The following is a 21,333-nucleotide window of genomic DNA, read 5'->3' as shown; positions in this document are numbered from 1 at the left end:
AGCCAGAAGCGCTTTCTGGAGAGGAACGAGCCAACCGTGGCTTTTGCCAATATTCAAAATGGCCGCTAGGCCACAGCAGGAAGGTTCTTGCCCTTATTTAAGATGGAGACGTTCTCATCCGTCCGTTTAACAGCTGTTTCTTTACCGTTTGCCCTGACCCACGATGGCGTTTTTCCCTTCCTTCCCTGCCTTCTGGACTGAGAAGCCCTTTGCCAGCTTACGAAATGGCGGCGCCGGCTGGCGAAAGGAACGGCCGATTGGTCTCTCTCTTTCGGCCCCGCCCACTTTCCCCTCCCCTTCCTTTTTTGCCCGGAATAAACATGGTGCCACGAAACGGGATTCGAGAACCAACCCCGCCCCCCAGGAGTTCGGAAGGAGGAAAGCCCCGCGTTCTCCTGGGAAGCCGTTGAAGCAACGGCCACTTCCGCCGAGCGGTAGACCTCGCCAGGACTAAAAATGGCGGAGTCGGTGCTAGAAGATGTCCGAAAGCTGCAGTCTCGGCTCACTAGCTCTTCGGAACCGAAGAAGGTAAAGGGGGGGGAAAAATTAAAAAAAAAGGGGGGAGGGGGGGACGGACCCTGAAGGGAAAGGCGAATTGGGCGGAGAGTGGCTCTGAGGGAGGGGGGGCGGCTGGGGTGACCCCGCGAGGGGGGCCAGCAGGGGTCCCTATAGGAGGGCCACGGCGAGAGGTGGGAGAAATGAGGGGGCCCCGAGTGAAAGAGGGGCCCTAGCTGAGGGGGGGGTGTTGAATTGCGCAGCGGGTGGGGTGGGGGGGTGGAAGGCAAAGGGGGACTGGGCTTTTGGGGGGGTGTCAAAAGAAAAGGGGGGGGCGAGGGAAAGGTGCAAGTGGGGCGCCCCCCTTCGGCCGTTACTGGGCAAAAGAATTCCAGCGAGTTTTTTTAGGCCGACCAAAAGAAGCCCTTCCCCCCCTTTCCCTCCCCCCGCCCCTTATTGAGGATATATTGTATTGTATATTGGAGGTGGAGGAGACCCCTTTGGAGAGCTGCAGGCAGCGAGATTTCATTTCAATGTATGCCGTTGAGGGGACGTTCAAAGTGAAAAAGTTACTCTCTTAAGTCTATGGATGGCGATACTTGTGCTGGGGACGTGTACAAGGCACAGACACACACATATATATTTATATGTATTGAACGGCCATCCTCTGATAGATATATTGATATTTCAATGGGAGAAGCCGGGTCCCAGAGAACAGCCGTTTAACGGCTGAACTTTGAATGCCCGGAGAGATCCATCTCCATGTCCATTGTCTGTTGAAGAGTGGGGGGGGGGAGTTTATGGGTTGTCGGTTCTGTTCATGGATGGACTAGGCAAAATTGTGGGGGTGGGGGGGTCATGGGTTCCAGAGGGCTTGTATTGTCCCTTGGGGGGTGGGGGGGTGGGCTTACTCCCCCAAAATAGAGGCTCCTCTGGGGTGTTTTAAAGGGCCACCATCAATGAGCTGTTCAACAGCATTACTTAGTCTGTTGTGTGGATGTTTGGGTGGTTTTAGGGGTGTGGAATTTGTGGTGGGTGGGTGGGAGTGTGTTTGGGGATTGTTAATGTGTGTTGGATGGTCTTTGGGTGTTAAGGTCATTTCGTTGTATGGGTATACTGTGTATACCCATACAATGACAAGTTATTTATTTTATTGCTCTCTTGTGTGTTTTTAAATAAAAATTAAATTTAAAAACAGTACTGTAGCCATCATTTTATCATCAAGTGGGCTGTAAAGTAGTCGCCGCAGGCTTGTTAGGAATGTGCGCGTCTCAAAAGTGGCACCAAAACACTGTGGAAAGAAGAGGAACCTTGTGCGGATCTGGGAAAGGGATTGTGCAGGTTGCCCATCTCTCTATTCCAAACCTCCAGGGAGGGTTAGAAGAAGGTGCTGGCAATACTATTTGAATCACCTCTGGTGTGTGTGTGTGTGTTTTAAAAAATCACTAGTGCAGGATCTCTTGCTGTTTGCATCAACTTTTACATAGAGAACTGCTGGAAGAAATCTCTCTTGCAATCCTCAATATCTTTAATGATGCTAATAACCTGCAAAGAAAACAATCAAAAGTTAGAAATCTGCAAAGGAGTAACTGTGCTAAGTGATTTCCTTTGTGTCTTAAAGATGTGAGAAGCTGATACCGAGATAGGCTCTTTGAATAACAATTGAAAGGATGAAGGACTGGAGTTTCCTTTTCTTCTGGTTCAATGGATTTGTCTTTCACCTTGCAGATCAGCACCCACTGAATAGTTTGTAATTGTTTTTTTTTTTTCATTGAAAGGACCTAATACAAGGATAGAAAAGAAGGGAGGGGTATGATAAACTAAGCGCTGGGCAAAACTAATTCTGGAGCGTATTCTTGCATTTTAAATCATCAAGCAAAGAGATGTTACTTCTAAAAGTATTTCATGGAAATGGTGGCTTGAACATTTTGTGTTTTGTCAGGAGCAATCCCAGTTACTTCTTTACTTGAAAAAACAAATTCAAATGATCCATTCCTTCTGTTGTCTGGGGAGTTAAGAACTATTGAGATGTGTACTTAAAAATACTTTGGACATGCTTTGAATCATTTTAAAGTACAAATTTGAGGGGGTCTCTTAGGAATATATCCTTTGAAAAGGTTGCTAGTACTTGGCCGCTGTTTATTGAAGGACAAAAATCAATTATGAAAGAAAGGAAAAGTACAGCTTGTCTGCTACCTTTGCCTTTTCATTAGTGCCTGTCCACAAGTATGCTTTCACTTCACTTGCTGTGTGTGTTTGGGAGAGAGGCTTATTTACTCTGGAAAATCTCAGCTTTTGCTTAAAGTTTGAAGTGAACTTCTAGCCCATTATTGAGTTGAATGCAAAAAAAATTTTTTTAACCCATTGGGGGAATTTATCATAAAGAAAGGGTGATCTTTGGAGATGTTGGGGATCATCTGTAATGTATTGGAATGTAGAGAAGAGACAGTTTTCTCTTTGTTTTCCTGGCTTTTGGGGTAAGTGCAGATGCTTGGCAAACTTGTTGCTGTGGTTTAACTATGCCAGTTGGTTAAAGGGCTCTCTGTGTTCCTCTATTTCTGAAGAATTGTGAAGAGTTGTTTCCCTGGCTGGTTTTTAAACTTTCTCCGGCAATTTACCCAGGAAGAGTTTCTAAATTCTGTGTGCAAATTTTATTGTGGCCTTCAATAATCCCTCCTTCCCCTCCCTGTCCTGATTTTGTACAGCACGTCTCTACCATCCGCTTTCATCTGCGTTGAGGAAAAGAGGAAGGAGACATTTTATTTTGCAACTGTAACCCCTCTTGATTCATAAATTTTCTGCTGGAAGAACCTTCAGCGATAAAGCATATCAGGCTGCATGTATGTGCCAGACTATGTAATCAAAGCAACTCAGAAAGATTTGGTCCCCCTCTAATTCTATCCCCACCTCATCTACACCTTTATGCACCCTCAGTGGGTCTAGTCTATGATCAGTAGATGGCGCTCTTGTGCTCTCCAGAAATCCTCTTTTCTGATTTTTGTTCTGCCACCTTTTGTTTTACATTTATTTAATTTTATCCCACCTTTATTATTTTTATAAATAACTCAAGGCAGCCAGCATACCTAATATTCCTTCCTTCTCCTAATTTCTCCACAACAACAACTTTGTTAGGTGGGCTGGGCTGAGAAAGAATGACTTTTGAGTTCAAAAGGCAACTCAAATACCAGGGAGCTTGGTATGTTGAATACCAGAGAGCAGAAAAATAAATCTTGATTCTGACTTTAGGACAAATGATGGAAATTGTTAGAAGCAAATTTTCAGAAACGTTGGCTCTTAAAATTCTGCAAATTAAGATACTCGTTTCACCAGTTATAAACGTATGGCTTAAGAAATTAGATTACTCAGGTATCTTGGTGAAATATTTTTGCCCCAAAAAAGGTCATATTCATTAAACAAGCAAATAATCTCTTGATCCATCTTTCTGAAATCTCTCCTCCTCTTATTAGTGGACTTGAACCTGTCTTTAGAAGGTGGAAAATAAATTTATGTATTTTAAGTAGATGTAAAAAGTGACAGAGAAAATATCTCTCCCCCCCCCAGTCCTAAAAAGCAAACTATGCCTGTACACAAAATTTCTTCTCTTGAGCATCTTTTTTTTTTTTAAAGTACATAAATTGGCACAGGTTTTTTTCTAAAAGAAATATCCCCCATGTCATTGTTTTAAATCTAAAAGCAAAGTATGAAAAAATTGAAATCTATTTACACAGGGAATCTGCAGGGAGGGTTTGTTGGTGCTGATTCACTGGATCTCCCTGATCATTGCTCAAATGCTTTGCTGCTCTGGATCCTGATCAGGAGGAAAAGGTTGAGATTTTGCAATGGATTCTCCGGAAATAGCCCAAACGTCTGACGTGAATGAAATGTCTTCTTGTCAAGGGAAATGGTGGCCAAACTTTGGGAGAGACACTTGAATATTTAAGATCTGGTTTGTGTAGTAAACTGAGCTGTAAAATGAACACTTCGATTGCTTTGGGATGTCTGAATGCAGATAGAGTGGTTTATCAATTAGGATTACAGAAATCATGGTTTAAGTCTGTGTCTGTTTTTATGTTCAGCTACTGTGCAGGGGCAGAAATACATTTTTAGTGGTAATAACCATAGTTAAAATGCTGGCCAGCCCTTTTTTCCAGGCTGACCAGCCCACAAATGTTAGCTTTAGTTCTTCCCCTCAGAACTAAAAGAGAGGAGACATATTTAGAAGCAGTAGTCAAATGTAGAATATGTCTATCCCACTCAAGAAAAATGTACAGCAGTCCCTCGGCTATTTTTAGGCATTGTTCTTAAAACTTTTATAAATGGTTTTCTGAGAATTTTTGGACAGGTTTACTACATCCTGTATCTGTTCTTTTTGTTTTAATTCCATTGCATTCAAATCTTTGATATAAAAGTTAGCAATTACACCAGGCAATGCTCCTTGAAGGAAGAGACACACATGGCATACTGTGCTTTCCAAGAAACCCTGAGTTAAAAACCATGCAATAGCAAATTGCATGGATGTGATAAAACTGCTGTTCCCAGAATTCCATGGTTTATGAAAGTCCCATATTGGCAAAAGCTGGTGGGCAGGAACGGGTAAGGAATTTCATGCAATTGGAATTCTTTGCTAAATTTACAAATCTCTTTGCCTCTTCTTTGCATGTCCTCCCCCACCCTCCCCAGAGATAACTTCTCTGACCATGTTTGATGCTAAATTACTGCTTTTAGCTGTCAAAGCCTCCTTCCAAGTTCTTTGTTTTCTTTTATTGGTGAATGGTCAGATGGAACACTTTAAAAAATACTTCAAAATTGGAAAAAGTTATTGGAATGGATGAAAGCATTTTCAGCTCTGTTTGGGGTTAGATGTTAAAATTTCTAGAAGATTAAAGGTACCAGAACATGAGAACTAATTTTAGAGATCAAAAAAGTTTCTGTGTGGATGTAAGCCACCTTAACCCCAGTTGTCATAAGTCTATGACGATTCTCAGTCATCCAGGTCATAGTTGTATCAAAAGTGGTTTTTATTTTTGAAAAGGTAACTGGACTGATTTTTTAAAGAAAAAGAAGAGGTTTCGCTTCCTATTCTGGAATCTTGATCAGTTGCCTTGGTTAGTGTGGGAGATGGAATGACAGTTAACTGTCCTTCAATTATCAATAACTGTTGTTCCATCTCCCACACCATCCAATACAACTGATCAAGATTCTAGAATAGGAGACGAAACTCTTCTTTTTCCTTAAAAAAATCAGTCCAGTCGCCTTTTCAAAAATAAAAAACCATTTTTGATACCTACTTGTCATTGTCTAGATATTTTACAGTTGGGACTCCCAACTGTTGGTCATGTTGGTTGAGGATACTAGAAGTGGTCCTCTCAAACTGCTTCATGGCTCCAGGTTGGGGAAGGCTGCCTTTAAAAGAAAATGTATTACAGTTTGGAAGGCTGCCATTTGATGGATGTTGTATTCCATTTGTTAAGCCCGGGGTCTCCAACCTTGGCAACTTTAAGACTTGTGGACTTCAACTCCCAGAATTCCTCAGCCAGCACTGGCTGAGGAATTCTGGGTGTTGAAGTCCACAAGTCTTAAAGTTGCCAAGGTTGGAGACCCCTGGCTTAAGCTATTGGCTGCTTTTATGAAATGGCCTATCATGATGGAAGATGAAGGTGGGTTTCCCCCAGTGGTGGGTTTCAAAAATTTTTACTACCGGTTCTGTGGGTGTGCTTGGGCATGGCATGACTTGGTGGGTGTGGCAGGGGAAGGATACTGTAAAATCTCCATTCCCACCCCACTCCAGGGAAGGATACTGTAAAATCTCCATTCCGTCCCCAATCCAGGGGAAGGTTACTGCAAAATCCCCATTTCCTCCGGATCAGCTGGGACTTGGGAGGCAGAGAATAAATGGGGGCGGGGCCAGTCAGCATTTTTACTACCAGTTCTCCGAACTACTCAAAATTTCCACTACTGGTTCTCCAGAACTGGTCAGAACCTGCTGAAACCCACCTCTGGTTTCCCCCTCTTATTATTGAACATTTCTGTTGATCAGCAATGTTACACCGAGGCTTAATGGGAAGAAGGTGGATGAGGCAGATATATGAGGAGCCTTTTCCCAAATTCTTCAAACTACTGAAGGTATCCAGAAGTATTATCCTTGGGAGAAACCTGCCTCTAATCCAACTGGATTTTTCTCTTACTTTTGATTCACACGAGCCTGGGTCTCCGAACAGATTTGGGGCTAGCAGCTCTAGATCCCGCTGGCAAACCTACAAGCCTTGTTTGGGTGGGATTGCTGCAACTATAAGATTTTTGATCTGCTTCATTTGTCTGCAGAATATTAGGTCCGTATCTTCCATGGCATCTTATCTACTCTGTGGGTTTGTTTTTTGAACTTCTTGACTACTGTGAAAAAGCTCTCCATTAGAGAGCTGAGTTCTCAACCCTTTTCTGTTCCCCTCTGTAGCTGATGAAAAGTTTGAAGAGACTTTCTGAACTGCCAATCACCATAGAAATTCTTCTGGTAAGTTATTTTGTAGTACCATTTCTTGCACTTGGAAACTTAGTCCTGTTCTGACAAGGGAAAGAACTCATTTTGAGGATGAGGACATGACTGTTTACTGGGGAGCAATATAGGATCACTACAGCTTGGTGATTCTTTCTACTCTGGCATAGTATTCTTTGAGTCATCAGGATGGGGCTAAATCTGCCCTGTTGTGATAGCACTATCCTAATTACAAATGGGAAGGCTCAGACAGACCCTGCAATATGCACAAAGGAAAATGTTTTATTGCGCCACATATATCCTGCTGAGCCATAACTGTGCTTTGAAAAAGTCACCATTGGGTTTGCATTCAGCCATAATTGATTTATTTATTTTAGGCTTAGCATGTTGTATGAACTCGGATGTTAACTAGCTGTCATTGTCAAAGCTGTTTTTCTACATCCTTTCCGCAGGAGACTGGAGTCGGAAAGACTGTGAACGGTTTACGAAAACTTGAACAGGTTGGAGACTTTGCCAAGAACTTGGTGGCAAGATGGAAGAAGCTTGTGCCAGTTTCACAGGAAACAGAGCGGTGAGCTGGGCTTTTATAATATCTCTTCTTAACAGACAATGTCCTTGTATAGTTCATCTGCCCTCAAAAACAATTTGAAGCTCTGTTTCCTGATACAGCTCCACTGCCTGGTGGAATGTGCCAAATGTCCCCTTAAAGCATTAATAGCCAGAGGGAACATGAACATAATGAAAGTTCAAGACAGTTTCGCAAAATAATGTGAAAGGGAAAAAAATGTGCAAGCTTTATAGGTAACACATGAAGAACGGTTGCAGGATTTGGGTATGGCTAGTCTAGAGAAAAGAAAAGAATGATAGCAGTATTTCAATATTTGAGGGCTGCCGCAAAGAAGAGGGTTGGGTCAACTTATTTTCCAAAGCACCAGAAGGTGAGACAAGAAACAACGGATGGAAAGTAATCAGGGAGAGAAGCAACCTGGAATTAAGGAGAAACTTCCTAACAGTGAGAACAATCAACCAGTGAAACGGCTTGCCTTCAGAAATTGTGGATGCTTCATCACTGGAGGTTTTTAAGAAGAGACTGGATAGCCATTTCTCTGAAATGGTATAGGGCAGGGGTAAAATGCTACCGGTTCGGACTGGTTCGGCCGAACCGGTAGCGATGGCGGCGGGTGGTTCGGAGAACAGGTAGCGATGACAGCGTGAGGCTCTGCCCACCCGCCCAGTCATCATTACTTCCTGGTTTTAACCAGGAAGTAACCTGTTTTTTACCCTCTGTGCATGCGCAGAAGGGTTTGCGCATGTGTAGAGGATCTGCGCACGGCACGCAGGGCATGTGCACTTCCGAACCAGTGGGAAATGTAAGTAGATTTCACCCCTGGTATAGGGTCTCTATTCTAAATTCTAGTCTAGAAAGGTAGAAGTTGGCTGCATTCTGTTTCGGTGTTAAGAAGATGGGACTAGACAATCATTGCTTTCGCTTAGGTTTTCAGTAATTTTGATTAGATTCAGTAATCCAATTCTTTCTGTTTTTCTTTTTTTAAGGCATAATCTTGAACCTACAGAACAGGGCCATGACCGAAACATCTCTAGGAAACGACAGCGAGACCTGTTGCCCAAAGAAGAGAAAGAGGCCTACTCAGAGACATATCAGCCTTCTTGTAGCCAGTCCTATGAGTCGGATTGTGGAGCTAAAAAGGCCAAGAGGTATTCAGACCCAGAAAAATCCCATCACGATGTAAGCTATGGTATTCCAGAAGACAGGTCATGGAGGAGAGAGTCCTCTGACCAGGAATGCTCTGACTATGGACATGCAGTCTCATCTGAGCTCAGCGAAAGTCCTCAGGAACTATATATGGACCTCTATCATGCTGAAGAACAAGAGAGGGAGCAAAAATCCTTGTCCCGAAAGGGGATTAAAAGCCACCAGTTTCAGGACAGACAAGAAGTGACTCATCATAGGAATTTCAGTGACTCTCAAGAGAAAGCCAGCACAAGTCGGAGCAAAGAGCCTAAATCTTCTCACAAAGAGAGGCAGCGGCCAGAAGCCAAGGGGGAAGAGAAGGCTCCCGTAGTTAGCTCAGAGAAACTGCCAAAGAGTTCTTTGTCCCATGAAGCTTCTTTATCAAGCTGCAGTAAGGAGAAGCTGAAGATCCCGGACAGCCTCAAACGAGACAAGAAAAAAGATGGCAGCGGCGTCAAGAAACATAAGGCCTACTTTGACTTGGAGGATAGCTTGAATGAACATAGGAAGAAACAAAAAACTCACGACACGGAAAGGGCCAAACCTGAAAAGATGAAACTTAGCATGGAAACCGTACCTGGAGATCAGGAGAAACCGAAACCTGAAGGAGATTTGCCTAATAAGAGCAAGGAGAAGAAGAGCTCCAGCAGCTTTAAAACTTCTGAGGGCAAACCCAAAGTCCTTGAATCAAACAAAAGACCTGCAGGCTTCTCACCTCCCAGAGAGAGAGAGGTGGAGGATGAGTATGAACAGCCCACCATGTCCTTTGAGTCCTACCTGAGTTACGACCAGCCTCAGAAGAAGAAAAGGAAGCTGGCCAAGCCTGCTACAGCTCCAGTCCCAGAGAAAGGACATAGCAGCAAGCAGAACGGTTCCAAGTCAAGTGCCAAGAGCTCAGACGCAAGCCGGAAAGCTTACAAGCAACCGAGCGAGAAGAAGCCGGTGGAGGCGTCTGCATCGAAAGCAAAAAAAGTAAGGGTTTTTCATGGGGGAAATCGTTGCTTCGCTGTTACCTTTTCTCGGCCAAATTGAGGTTGAAGGCAAACTGAAGGGATTTATAGCACACGGCCCTGTCACACATACGGCTTATTTCAAGGGTGGGCAAATGTGGCGCTTTTACAACCTGCTTGGCTGTCTCAGGAATTCTGGGAGTTGAAGTCCACAGGTTGTAAAAGGGCCACATTTGTCCACCCCTGGCTTATTTGGAGATGTTGTCACATGCACCTAGCCATCGTAATTTGTAAGTCATTGCTTATCATTAGGCCTGACATCTAAACTCAGCAAATGATGGTTCCTTCAGCCAATTGGTTAAGCAAATCAGGGCTTGCATGCACCCTGGGATATTTTATTCACACGGAAGGTTCTGCAGGTTTCAAAGGCAGCTTGTGCTTCTAAGAGTTTGGGCCCATTAATAACTAGTTCTGCCGGGGGCTTTTCAGATGTGCTAGACTCCAATATCCATCATACCCATGCTGGTTGAGGGTGATAGCAGTTGTAGTCCCGTCCTTTTGGAAGGGGCCAGATTGGGAAAGGCTACGTTTAGGAGGAAATGAGTCCTGTTGGAGTTTTCCAGACTGAGCATTGACATTTACTGAGAACGTTTCCATTCTCCTCCCCTCTTTCTTTATGAAATACGGCGCTCTTTAACATTGTCCATTTTTTTACAGGCATCTTAGCCTGTAAAAAAACTTTTTAATTTATTTCTCAGCGAGACTGATGCGCCCAATATTTATCTGTAACTGTATTAGGAGGTTACGTTCACGTATTAAAAGTATTGGGCTGTCCCCCAATAATATTTTTCAACAGCATGATAAAAGCATTAATAGCACACAGGCACGTTTACCATGCTTTGTTTACAAAGTGCTATGGGTAAAATTTAGTATTTTACTCACTCTGTATGTATGCTGCCTATTCCCAAAGTTTCTCCCCTGATGTTGAAGGTATGTGTCATAAATGATCTATTATGCAGTGGAATGGGCTTATCTATTAACCTACACAGGGATAAAACATGGAAGTCGGTCCTTTCCAAAAACTCTTGCTGAGTCAGCTCGCTTGGGGTAGGTGCAATTTTCTTTCCAGTGGAAATGAAGAGAGTCCTTGGTGCTCACCATGCTTGGTTGTTCGCTTGCAAGTGAGTGGGATTTGCCCTCTGCCAATATAATACTATCTGCCAAAGAAATATTTAGCTACATCATTTCCACTGTTTGTAACGGAATATATAAATATTTAAAACAATGTTTTAACATTACTCTCTAGACCAGGGGTGTCAAACTCAAGGCCCGGGAGCCGGAGCCGGAAACAGCAAAGGACTGGCCTGCAGTACTTCTGTCAGCAAAAACGGGTTCCTGAGCTCCTTTTTTGGCTGCCACGGCCTCCTGCAACCCTCTGCCAGTGAAAATGGAGCTCAGGAGTCCGTTTTCAGTGGCAGAGTGCTTGGGCCACCACAGGCGCCCCCGGCACGAGTGACATCAAGTTGGCCACACACCACACACTCCCGGCCTCCCCCCCCCCCAAGATCAGACACAACCCTGATGCCATCCTCAATGAAATAGAGTTTGACACCCCTGCCTTAGACCAATTTTCTCTAGGTTGGTAGATAGACAGCACTCAGCACTGAAAAAAGTAGAAGATGGGAGAGAGTTTGGTATGTGAACTCCTCATCGTTCCTAATGAGAACTTACTCAACATGTTTGAGCTTACCTCTGCCTGCTCACAGTGTTGAGTGAACAGTTTTGTCATGAGTCTGTTTGGTTCTGTTCTGCCCCAGCTACGGACCCCAAAGAACGCAGCACACACAAAGTCTGTACAAACCTTAGTTTACTAAATTAAATCAGTCTTTTTCAAATAAAGGCTGTTAATTAATTTTCTTAACAGCCTACAAGAATCCAAAGAATAATCGTAATCTTACTATGGTTGGCAGAAAACTCAGAAGCAATTTGCAGGAAACAGATAAGAGAACTAAGATCAGGATGCGAAGGAAAGTGAACGAAGTTGTTCCCTGCAAATTGCCTCAGTCATCGTCCTTCCTTAAATAGGCTAAGGGAGTGGCCAATTAGCCCCAAGCCTTACTCTTGAGGAGACCTCCTCCTGAGGAGCCACTCCTGCCTTTTGGAGGCTCTGCGCGCCCGTGCATCGAGAAGAGGCTTCTCCTCTTCTTCCTCTTCACTTATGGGAGCTTCTGGAGTTCTGAAGGCCCTGGCTGAATCCCCGCCTCTGGCACCACATCTTCTCCAGCCTCCTTATTGTCTGACTCGAGTGCCAGCTGCACAGGCTGCTGGCACAGCACCACACCAGCCTCCTCGCTGTCGGAATCAGCTACTAGCTGCACAGGCCGCTGACGGGCCACAACAGGTTCCAAGGATGATTTTTGTTTTTCTACCCACAGCAAATACAGACTTTTGCAAAGATAGCTTAACCAAACATGGGTTTTCTCCCCTCCAGATACTCATTGATGTGGTGCCAATGCTTCCTGACATTCCATTGCCTCCAATCCAGGCAACTTATCGCCCTCTTCCTTCACTTGACACAATCTCATTCACCCAACCAAAGAGGAAAGGTAAAGTCGGAGCGGAATCTTCTTTTCATTTACTGTTTCTAAATGTTGTGGTTGAAGATAGGTTGGGTGATACAGAAAAAAAAATCACATAGAAGTTCTGAATTTTTCTTTGTCTTTTATTCACTTGCCTAGGCCTCCTCCCTCCTGTGGAAGAGGAGGAAGACTGCTATGTAAATATAATGAGAATAGATGCCCATTTGGATTCAACAGAAATAGTTGAATAGCTCGATGGGTAGTTGATAATTTCTCTGATGCTTCCGGAGAAGGAAAGGAATGTGATTGTGGCTTTGGTTCCAAGCACATTGCATCTTAGCTGTTTGATCATGAAGATTTTCTTTGTGCAGTGAGGAATCGTCTGCATCACATTAAAAGCACAAATAAATCTTCTTTTCAAAGCACAAAATAACTTACATTCACTGTCCCCAAGTTGGATTTATTCCCTTGAATTGGAAGCGGTGATTTTTCATGCAAGCTGCCTAGGGGTAGCCCCACGGTGAGATAGGCAGCAAATAAATGTAACCAATAAATAAATAATGGAAAAGCCTTCACAAAGTAAGCTACAAGTGTGCATGTATGTAAACTTGCTATATAAAAGACGTGTCCGGTAGCTGTAAACCAGTGCAGCCCCTGTAAACTTCCCAGCATCATCTGGTGGGGTTTGGAGTATGTTTTTGATCTTCTGGGACCTCCATGCTAGATATCCTGGTCTCTAATGAGTCTTTTACCTTCCCCTGGCCTTGCAGCCCTCTCCTCCCCGACTGAAGAGGATGAGGCTGGTTTCACAGGACGTCGGCTGAATTCCAAGATGCAGGTGTACTCGGGCTCCAAGACGGCCTATCTTCCGAAGATGATGACTCTCCATGAGCAGTGCATCCGGGTGCTCAGCAATAATATTGACTGTAAGTCCGATAGGCTGTGGGCCTGTGGAGCATGAAGGGGAAGGAGTTTGACAGTGAACTGGATCAGGATATTTACTTATTTACTTCAGTAGGTTTACACGGCTGCCCAACTCCCTGTAATATTGAATACAGGGAGTCCTTGACTTACGACCATTCGGCTAAGGACTGTTTGGAGTTGGAAAAAATTACTTACAGCTGGTCTTCACACTTAACAACCGTCAGCAGCATGTAGTCAGAATTCGGGCACTTGGCAACCAGAATGTGATCATAACAGGTGCAACATCCTGGGGTTACATGATTGCCATTTGCAACCTTCCCAGGAAGCAAAGTCAGTGGGGGAAGCTGGATTTGCTTAAGGACTGCATGATTCACTTAGCAACCCTGGCCAAAAAAGTCTTAAAATCAGGCATAACTCATTAGACTGTCTTGATTAGCTATGGAAATTTTGATCCCGATTGTGACCGATTGGGATCAAGGACTACTTGCATATCTGTCACACAGACATTTGCATTAGAGGACTGCTTAATTCATTGTTCCTCCGTCCAACTGACCAGTTCTCTTTCAAAGCTCCTTTTCTCTTACAATCATGCTGATTTCTGATTTGGGGGTGGAGCCGGGATTGGCATGAAATGATCCATGAAAGAATAGTTCATGGTTAAGCAAATGGGCTACACTGACAGTGGTGCGGCTTATTTAGTTTTGTTTAGCCCTAAAGCAATCAGCCATTCTGTTATTCCTCGCCTTTCTTTCTACTCTGTTTCCCCCAAAATAAGACATCCCCTGATAATAAGCCCAATCGGGCTTTTGAGCGCATGGCAATAAGGCCAAGTGCTTATTTCAGGGTTCAAAAAATATAAAACAGGGTCTTATTTTCGGGGAAACACGGTGGTTAGGGAAACTTGATCTGGACAACATCTAGGTTTTATATTTTGCACCTGTGACATTATTGGGAGGCCCCTTGTGTGATGTAGAAAACATTCTGGTCCTTCTATCCATACTTAGCTGATTCTATGCCTCCTGGATTTCAGAAGATGCTCCCATGTCTTGCAATGCATATAAAACCAAATACCTGTTTCCCACTTGGAAAATGTGCCTTGAAAATGAAGAAAGATCTGTCTGCTTTTTTCTCCTAGCCATCTACGAAGTGGGCGGTGTCCCATATTCTGTACTTGAGCCTGTTTTGGAACGCTGCACTCCAGAGCAGTTGTATCGCATTGAGGAGTGCAATCACGTGAGTGTTACCAGATAAGAGGGAATGGGGTGTGTTGATCAATGATGATTATTCTTCACTATTTGTTGTAAGACCAATCGATGGTTCAGATACGGTGTGATTTAATCTTCAAGGATTCTGCTTGCTTCGGGATTTAAAATTAGACATTGCTCCAGTTTGTAGCACCTCTGTAAATAAAAATAATTTTTATTTACTAAATAGTGGCTTCTACCTATAGATGTAACTCAAAAACAGCTGGTATAACATCAGGTATAGGGAATCCTGTATTTAAGAAAAACATTCTATTTTTATTCAGATGACATAAATATGCAAGACCACAACATATACAGGAGGAATTGGAGGACATCAATTAAGTATAATAATGATAAAGTTCATTATATAATAATACAACCTCCGACAATGATATCTTAAGAGTTAGTAAAATAATAGCACTGTGATTAGATAATAGAGAAGATCCTCGGCTTTAGAAAATGAAAGCTTCGTGGAAAAGCAAAGTTTTTGAGAAACTCTTTGTTTCTGTAGACCGGTATTTCTCAGCCTTGGCAACTTTAAGATATGTAGACTTCAACTTCCAGAATTTGCCATCCGCGGATGGTGGTTGAAGTCCACGCACCTGAAAGCTGCCAGGTTGAGAAACATGTCTACACGTAAACTAATTTTGACCTGCTCTGCAAGGTGGGTGGATGTCTCTGAGGTCCGTGGCAGAAATTTTACACGCTACATGATAACCAGTACCATCAAATTAGCATTTGGGATGGGGCAGTGGTGATGAAGATACTGGGATTGCATTGTAAAGCCCCCCTCGTCCCCCAATAAATTTTGGGACTTGGCTATTAGTTAATGAAGCTAATGGACAAGTTTCCTTCTGTGGCAGCCTCTCACATAAAGGGTATAGTAATAGGTAGCTCAAAAACCTGGTCTTAAATACCCGGTGTGCTTTCCAAGCATATTTGGCAGAGGGAATTCAGTTGGATTTGGTGAAGTTGCCACTTGTTTGTCACCAGCTGCTGTTCTCCTTAAGTATTCCTCTAAGGAACAAATGAAGATCAAGTGAGACTGAGTGACTTTAGAGATGGGAAGCACCTCTACCCCTTAATTTTCTCAAACCCCACGAGGATGAACGGCAGCAAAATGACTAAGGGGCAGGTGATAAAAGAAGTCTCTTAAGAAGAGCCAAAGAGGCTGTGTGCACCCAGAAGGCCATTACGTAAGCCTTGGCATTGCTTCCTTTATCACCAGTCCAAATAGTAGAGAGGACAGAATTTTCCAAAGTTGTCCTTGACAAAAGTGATTCCATTTCTCTCCAGCGAATAACCCTAAAGCAAAGGTCTTCAAACTTGGCAGCATTAAGACTTGTGGACTTCAACTCCCAGACTCCACAAGTCTTAAAGCTGCCAAGTTTGAAGACCTCTGCCCTAAAGGAAAATTTTTTTACAGGTAGTTCTCAATTTAAGACCAGGAGTTAAATCCAGCAGGTTCTGACAGGTTCTAGAGAACTGGTAGTGGAAATTTTGAGTAGTTCAGAGAACTGGCAAATACCATCTCTGGCTGGCCCCAGAGTGGGGTGGGAATGGGGATTTTGCAATATCCTTCCCGTAGGAGTGGGGTGGGAATGGGGATTTTGCAGTATCCTTCCCCTGCCACGCCCACCAAGCTACGCCTACAGAACCGGTAGTAAAACAATTTGGATTTCGCCACTGCTTAAGACTGCAGTTGGACCAGAATTTTAGTCGTAAGTTGTGAGGCTTTCAACGTGACTGGACTTGATTTTACAACTTGGGGTTTTGTAATATTTCCCTGGGGTTTTTTTGAAACCTGAGAATATATCTTCTAGCAGACAAATTTGCATCTCAGATAACTAGATCTTGGTTCATAAAGGTTTTGAACTTTTACACCTTCAGAATAATTATCTTAATTTATTCTTTCGGAGATGCTCCAACCCTAGGCTCAATCTTCCTTTGCTCTTGGCCTCCAGGTTTTAACAGAAGACACAGATCAGTTGTGGCACAATCATTGCCAGCGTGATTTCAAGAAGGAGAAGCCAGATGAGTTTGAGAGCTGGAGGGAAATGTACCTAAGGCTACACGATGCTCGAGAGCAACGACTTCTGATGCTAACCCAAAACATCCGTTCAGCTCATGCCAATAAACCCAAAGGTAGAAGGCTGGACTGAACGATTGAGCGGGCATGGAGATAAGAATGGGCAGGGGAAAAAAGGATAGCAAATCATTTTTTTAATCTGAAAGTATTGTGGCCCCCCAAAAAAGGTGTTTTTTTTTCTTTTGTAAGTCCTTGCAATTTTTTGGCAGGTGGGAATTTAGTGACATACATGAAAAAAGGGAAGGGAACAGTTTTCCCTGTAAAATTTGAGTGTCCTGGCACAAGGGCCGGATAAACAATGCAAAATTGCTACTTCTGCATGCTACTACAGGTAGCCCTCGACCTATGACCATTCATTTAATGATCATTTAATGGCCATTTGTGACCTTTCCAGCCATCTTCAACAAGCAAATTGAAGGGGGGAAGCCAGATTCACTTAACAATTATTCACTTAATGACAAAAACTCTGGTCCCAGTTTTGATCGTAAGTTGAGGGCTGTCTGTACATAAATCTTAAAAAAGCCATGACTCTAGAAAGCGTCTGCAATAATGTCTGGGAAATTCAAATTGTCTTGATTAAATTTTAACAGAAAGACCCTTTAAATAATGGCCTTTAACGTTACTGGTTGCTAGTTGAAAATTGGCCTGGCCTGATTCGCGGGGTTTAAAACCAAATGTTTTCCATGGCACGAACTGAAACATTGCTTGCACATCTGTGTACATGGCACCCTTTCGCATTCTAGCATCCTCTTGGCATATTGGATGTTGACTCCCATCATTACTTTGGCTGTGCTGGCTTGGAATGAAGGGAATTGAAGTCCTACCGGTCTAGAAGGCACCAGATCTTGGATGGGTGGTAGAAATCAGCTTATGGTGAATAGCTGTGCGACCTTTTGAATAATTGGCAATCCCATCCAGCTTGCCAAGTTGACTTGGGCATATTCCAGGTAGTTCTCTATTCCTTTAACTCAGAGGATGGTGAAGGTTCCAGTGAACGTTTAGGGAGATTCTCAGTCATCGAGGTCATGATTGTCCCAAAGATATTTCCAAAAGACAACTGGACTTTCTTGGGTTTTTTTTCTCCTTCAGTTAGAACTGAAGGAGCTTCTTAGATGAGAAGTTCCTTAGATGAGAAGTTTTTTTCCCCAAGGGAAAAAAAGCAAGAAAGTCCACTTTCCCTTTGGAAAAAAGCACCTTTGGGAGCTCCAGTGAATGCTGATGCCCATTTATGAGATCGCAGATCTGACTCGTGCTGAAACGATCCTATAAAAGCCTTCATGCTAGAAACAAGAGTGATCCTAGGAATCATCATGTCTTAGGAGGAGGAAGAAAAAGATTTCCACCAAAGAGGATACATGTTCCTTGTTAGCCATCCTCCCCTACCAGTTATCAGAGGGATTGTCTTTCCAAACTTTCGGGGCTGACCTCTCTTTCTTGGTTTGGCTCTCCTCTTTTAGCCAGAGTAGCTAAGATGGCATTTGTCAACTCAACAGTCAAGCCACCCCGGGAAGTGAGGAGAAGACAAGAAAAGTTTGGGACTGGAGGAGCGGCTGTCCCAGAGAAGATCAAGTACGTTTTCTATGAAGGCTTTCACTTTATCTTCTTCTTGAGGGGTGGGGGAACAGGGACAAGCTGCGGGGAAAAGAAATGTGGGAAGCTGTGTCTATCCTGCCTTTCAGCATCCATTTTGGGAGGAGGCGCAACATTGTGCGTGATTAAGCTATGGCTAGTCTTAGATACCTATGTACCCAGTTTAGGCATCTCCTATGCTTCCAGCAGTGTTTTAATACAGCAGCTGTCGTCCCTCTTAAGATTGTAATTAAATTACCATATTTTTCGGAGTATAAGACGCTCCGGACTATAAGACACACCTACCTTTTTTGGTGAGGAAAACAAGAAAAAGAAATCTGCCTCTGCCTCCCAGCAATTTTGTCTCTTTGCAGCAAACAGCAAATAGCCTGCTTTACTTTCATTTTCGTTTTCAGCATAGCTTGATTAGCACAAGAAGAAAAAAAATCTGTTCCCAGCAATTTACCTCCTTGCAGCAAGCAACAGAGGCCCGTGCAGTAATAGGCAATGGCAATCCTTGCAGCCTGAAACAGCTGAGAGTCGGGAGGCCGATCCAGTGGACAATCAACTCGTGCTAATTAAGCTGTGCTGAAGCTGAAATGGGCTGTTTCTTCTTGCTGCTTGCTGCAAGGAGGTAAATTGCTGGGACGCAGAGGCCAAAGGGTGGGGGCCAGTGGGTGGGCGTATATTTTGGGGGGGGGGAAAGGAACATCTTATATTCCGAAAAATACGGTACTCTCTTTGAGGGAAGGAATTGTTAAATCTTTTTTAAAAAGGTGATGAGCAGGCCGCTGAGAAAGTGTAACCTGGCCCTAAACAGTGGGGACAAAAGTAAAATGTATTTTTCCAGATCCAAATTCCTGATGCTTGAATGAAGAGGGGGTAATTGATTTCCAGCAACTCCGGTTGTTCTTGGGTGACACATTTTCTGTGTTTATTACAGTCCAAGCTCTGCTACAGAAATTGCCTCGGCGAGCACATTTGTTGAATCTGCAGTGGACTCTTCCTTATCGCTCACCATCTTCTCTTTCCTCAGAATCAAACCTGTATACTTCACACCAACTAAAAGCAGCAGCGTTCACACGGAAGAGGAACAGGATTACGACAGGCCCAGTACTAGTAGCGGCCCCTCAGGCTCATCCCTGGGCAGCACTTCATCAGTGACCTATGATCCAAGGAAGCCCCCGGTGAAGAGTAAGTGAGCTGCTGACGCCTCCATCCTGCAAAAAGATTGAGGGTTTTCATGAAAAATGCATTATATTAATCTCGAATGGGATTAAATTATTTTTACACGTTTCCATGCATAAACATTTTATGAATGTGTCCATTTTAACCTTTGATACAGCAAATATTGATAAACATAAAGTATCCAAACAAAAGTTCTTTTGGTGGGGGAGGTGTTCTCCATAATTTTTAAAATGGGAAGCAGTCCTGAGGGTAAAAAGTTTAAGAAACACTGTTCTTCACCATGCAGAATCCTATCAGGCAGTCTTCCCCCTCTGCTATAAAAGGCTTATTCAGAAGCATGGTTTGGTGGGGAAAATGTCCTGCTCGGTACAATTGCAGCACTATAGCCAAAATGAGAATGATGTGTAAATTAATGTGATGTGTAAACATGTAAGTCCTTAGGTCCATAGAGAAAGAAATCACTAACCACTAAACAGGAGCCCTGCAAAGATTTCCCCCCCCCACCTGTAAAATAGAATTGGCTTCCTTCATTATGTGTCTAACTCTGAAGAGTGGAAACCTTTTCCTTCAAATGCAAATCCAGATTTGTATTCTGTATATATCTGTGTATCTTAATGCAACTGCTTATATGCAATAACCTCTCTCATTTCTTTTCTCTTCTTGTTTTGCAGAAATTGCACCTATGATGGCCAAGACTATCAAAGCTTTCAAAAACAGATTTTCTCGACGATAGAGGAACTGTCAGGCTCCAGTGAATGCGAAGGAAAAAGATTTTTTATGGAAGCAGTGCTTACAGGAAAATGGGGAGTTTTGGGGGAGTCCCCCAAACACCTGTTTAAGACCAACTGCACAGTATTGTTCAAAACCACCTTCCAGTTTCCTCCCTTTGTCCCCGTAATTTTTGTTTTTATCTGCCAAGCGTTTTGCATATGTGAAGTTTGGCACCTGGCTGAGACACGAAGGTCCACAAACTATAGCGCTTTCTTCGGTCTCTCTTTTTCTGGATTCCAGAATGGAAAGAGTACAGCCTTCCACCATCTGCAGTGTTTTTTGTTGTTTTTTTTGTCACCCCTCGGCCAGTTGTAAGACTTCAGATCTGCCTCTTCTAGTGTCCACTGTGAAAGACCCATCTATTTTGCAGATACTGTTCATGATTAGCAACTGCTGCTAAAGGACCTCTTGGGACTTTTACAATCTTGGTCAACCTTCCGGCAAGTGATTTCCCCAAACAACATTTTTCTCCTCCTTTCTGTTTTTCAGTCGCAGCTCTTAAGTGTTCATCTCACGCCTGAAACCCTTTGTGCCAGATACAAGCTGATTGGCCTTTCTATACGGGGACATCTGTTCACTTGGCAAAGGAAAAATAATAATAATAAAGTAAGAAATGGGTACACGTTATTTTAAACTCGTAGGAGAAAAAAAAGCAGCACAACTCAGGAAGCGAAGAATAAGTCACTTTGCACAAATCTGGATTTCAAGCATTCATGTGAGGTTTCTTTATTTTAAAAATGTATAGTGACGGTAAGGGGGACAAGTTCTCCCCTCCCCATTTTAAATTGAAAACAAGGATTTACATTAGATTTTCCTCTTCGATTCCTCTGGTTTTAACAAACAGAGCAGGCACTTTAATTCCCTGATACACTTTAAAGAGCTCAATTGACAAAATGTCACACATCTAGGTGCTCTCTATGGGGGATTCTGGGAATTGAAGTGACAACAAGTTGGATTAGAAATCATTTCCATGGAAAGGATTGTAGGAACCTCCAGTTCATTTGTTCTTCTCTAATGTGGAAGGTGTTTTTATTTTATTTAATGTTCTTTTAATGTTGTTTTAAATTTAGGCAAACGTTACATGAATTGGTTTTTAACTTCATTTTGGAACCTTTTTAATGGGTGGGAATACAGAAAGGACTCAGTTGCTGAATTATGACAACTCTTCAATCCCTCTGGTTTTAACAGCAGAGCAGGCACTTTAATTCACTGTTACCCTTTAAAGAGCTCCATTGACAAAACTTCACTCATCTAGGAGTTTTGTTATGTCCCGGAACAGAA

The 21,333-nt window shown here is 43.1% G+C and overlaps 1 protein-coding gene and 1 long non-coding RNA gene across 2 annotated transcripts in view; one reads left to right on the top strand and one right to left on the bottom strand.

Annotated features, from left to right (window-relative positions):
• The first annotated feature begins 346 nt into the window (after window positions 1-346).
• ELOA (elongin A) lies at window positions 347-20,658 on the top strand. The gene is made up of 11 exons (XM_034413438.3): window positions 347-528; window positions 6,947-7,003; window positions 7,438-7,556; window positions 8,540-9,710; window positions 12,180-12,294; window positions 13,038-13,193; window positions 14,327-14,424; window positions 16,400-16,580; window positions 17,982-18,093; window positions 19,130-19,287; window positions 19,953-20,658. The coding sequence occupies exons 1-11, from the start codon at window positions 457-459 to the stop codon at window positions 20,012-20,014; spliced, it is 2,301 nt and encodes a 766-aa protein (XP_034269329.2). The 5' UTR covers window positions 347-456; the 3' UTR covers window positions 20,015-20,658.
• LOC117663347 (uncharacterized) overlaps window positions 19,203-21,333 on the bottom strand; it is a 38,094-nt gene continuing 35,963 nt past the window's right edge. Inside the window, exon 2 of the long non-coding RNA XR_004590678.3 lies at window positions 19,203-19,313. This is a non-coding gene — a long non-coding RNA (uncharacterized LOC117663347). The remainder of the gene's footprint in view (window positions 19,314-21,333) is intronic.

Source organism: Pantherophis guttatus, chromosome 10 (assembly GCF_059756535.1).
Source record: "Pantherophis guttatus breed Tessera chromosome 10, ASM5975653v1, whole genome shotgun sequence".
NCBI lineage: Eukaryota > Metazoa > Chordata > Lepidosauria > Squamata > Colubridae > Pantherophis > Pantherophis guttatus.
This window is presented reverse-complemented; position numbering and strand designations above follow the sequence as displayed.

Coding starts and splice junctions, on each gene's coding strand:
- ELOA (XM_034413438.3), top strand. CDS start 457: ATGGCGGAGTCGGTGCTAGAAGATGTCCGAAAGCTGCAGTCTCGGCTC. Junction 529..6,946: donor GCTCTTCGGAACCGAAGAAG/GTAAAGGGGGGG, acceptor TCCCCTCTGTAG/CTGATGAAAAGTTTGAAGAG. Junction 13,194..14,326: donor GCTCAGCAATAATATTGACT/GTAAGTCCGATA, acceptor TTTTTCTCCTAG/CCATCTACGAAGTGGGCGGT.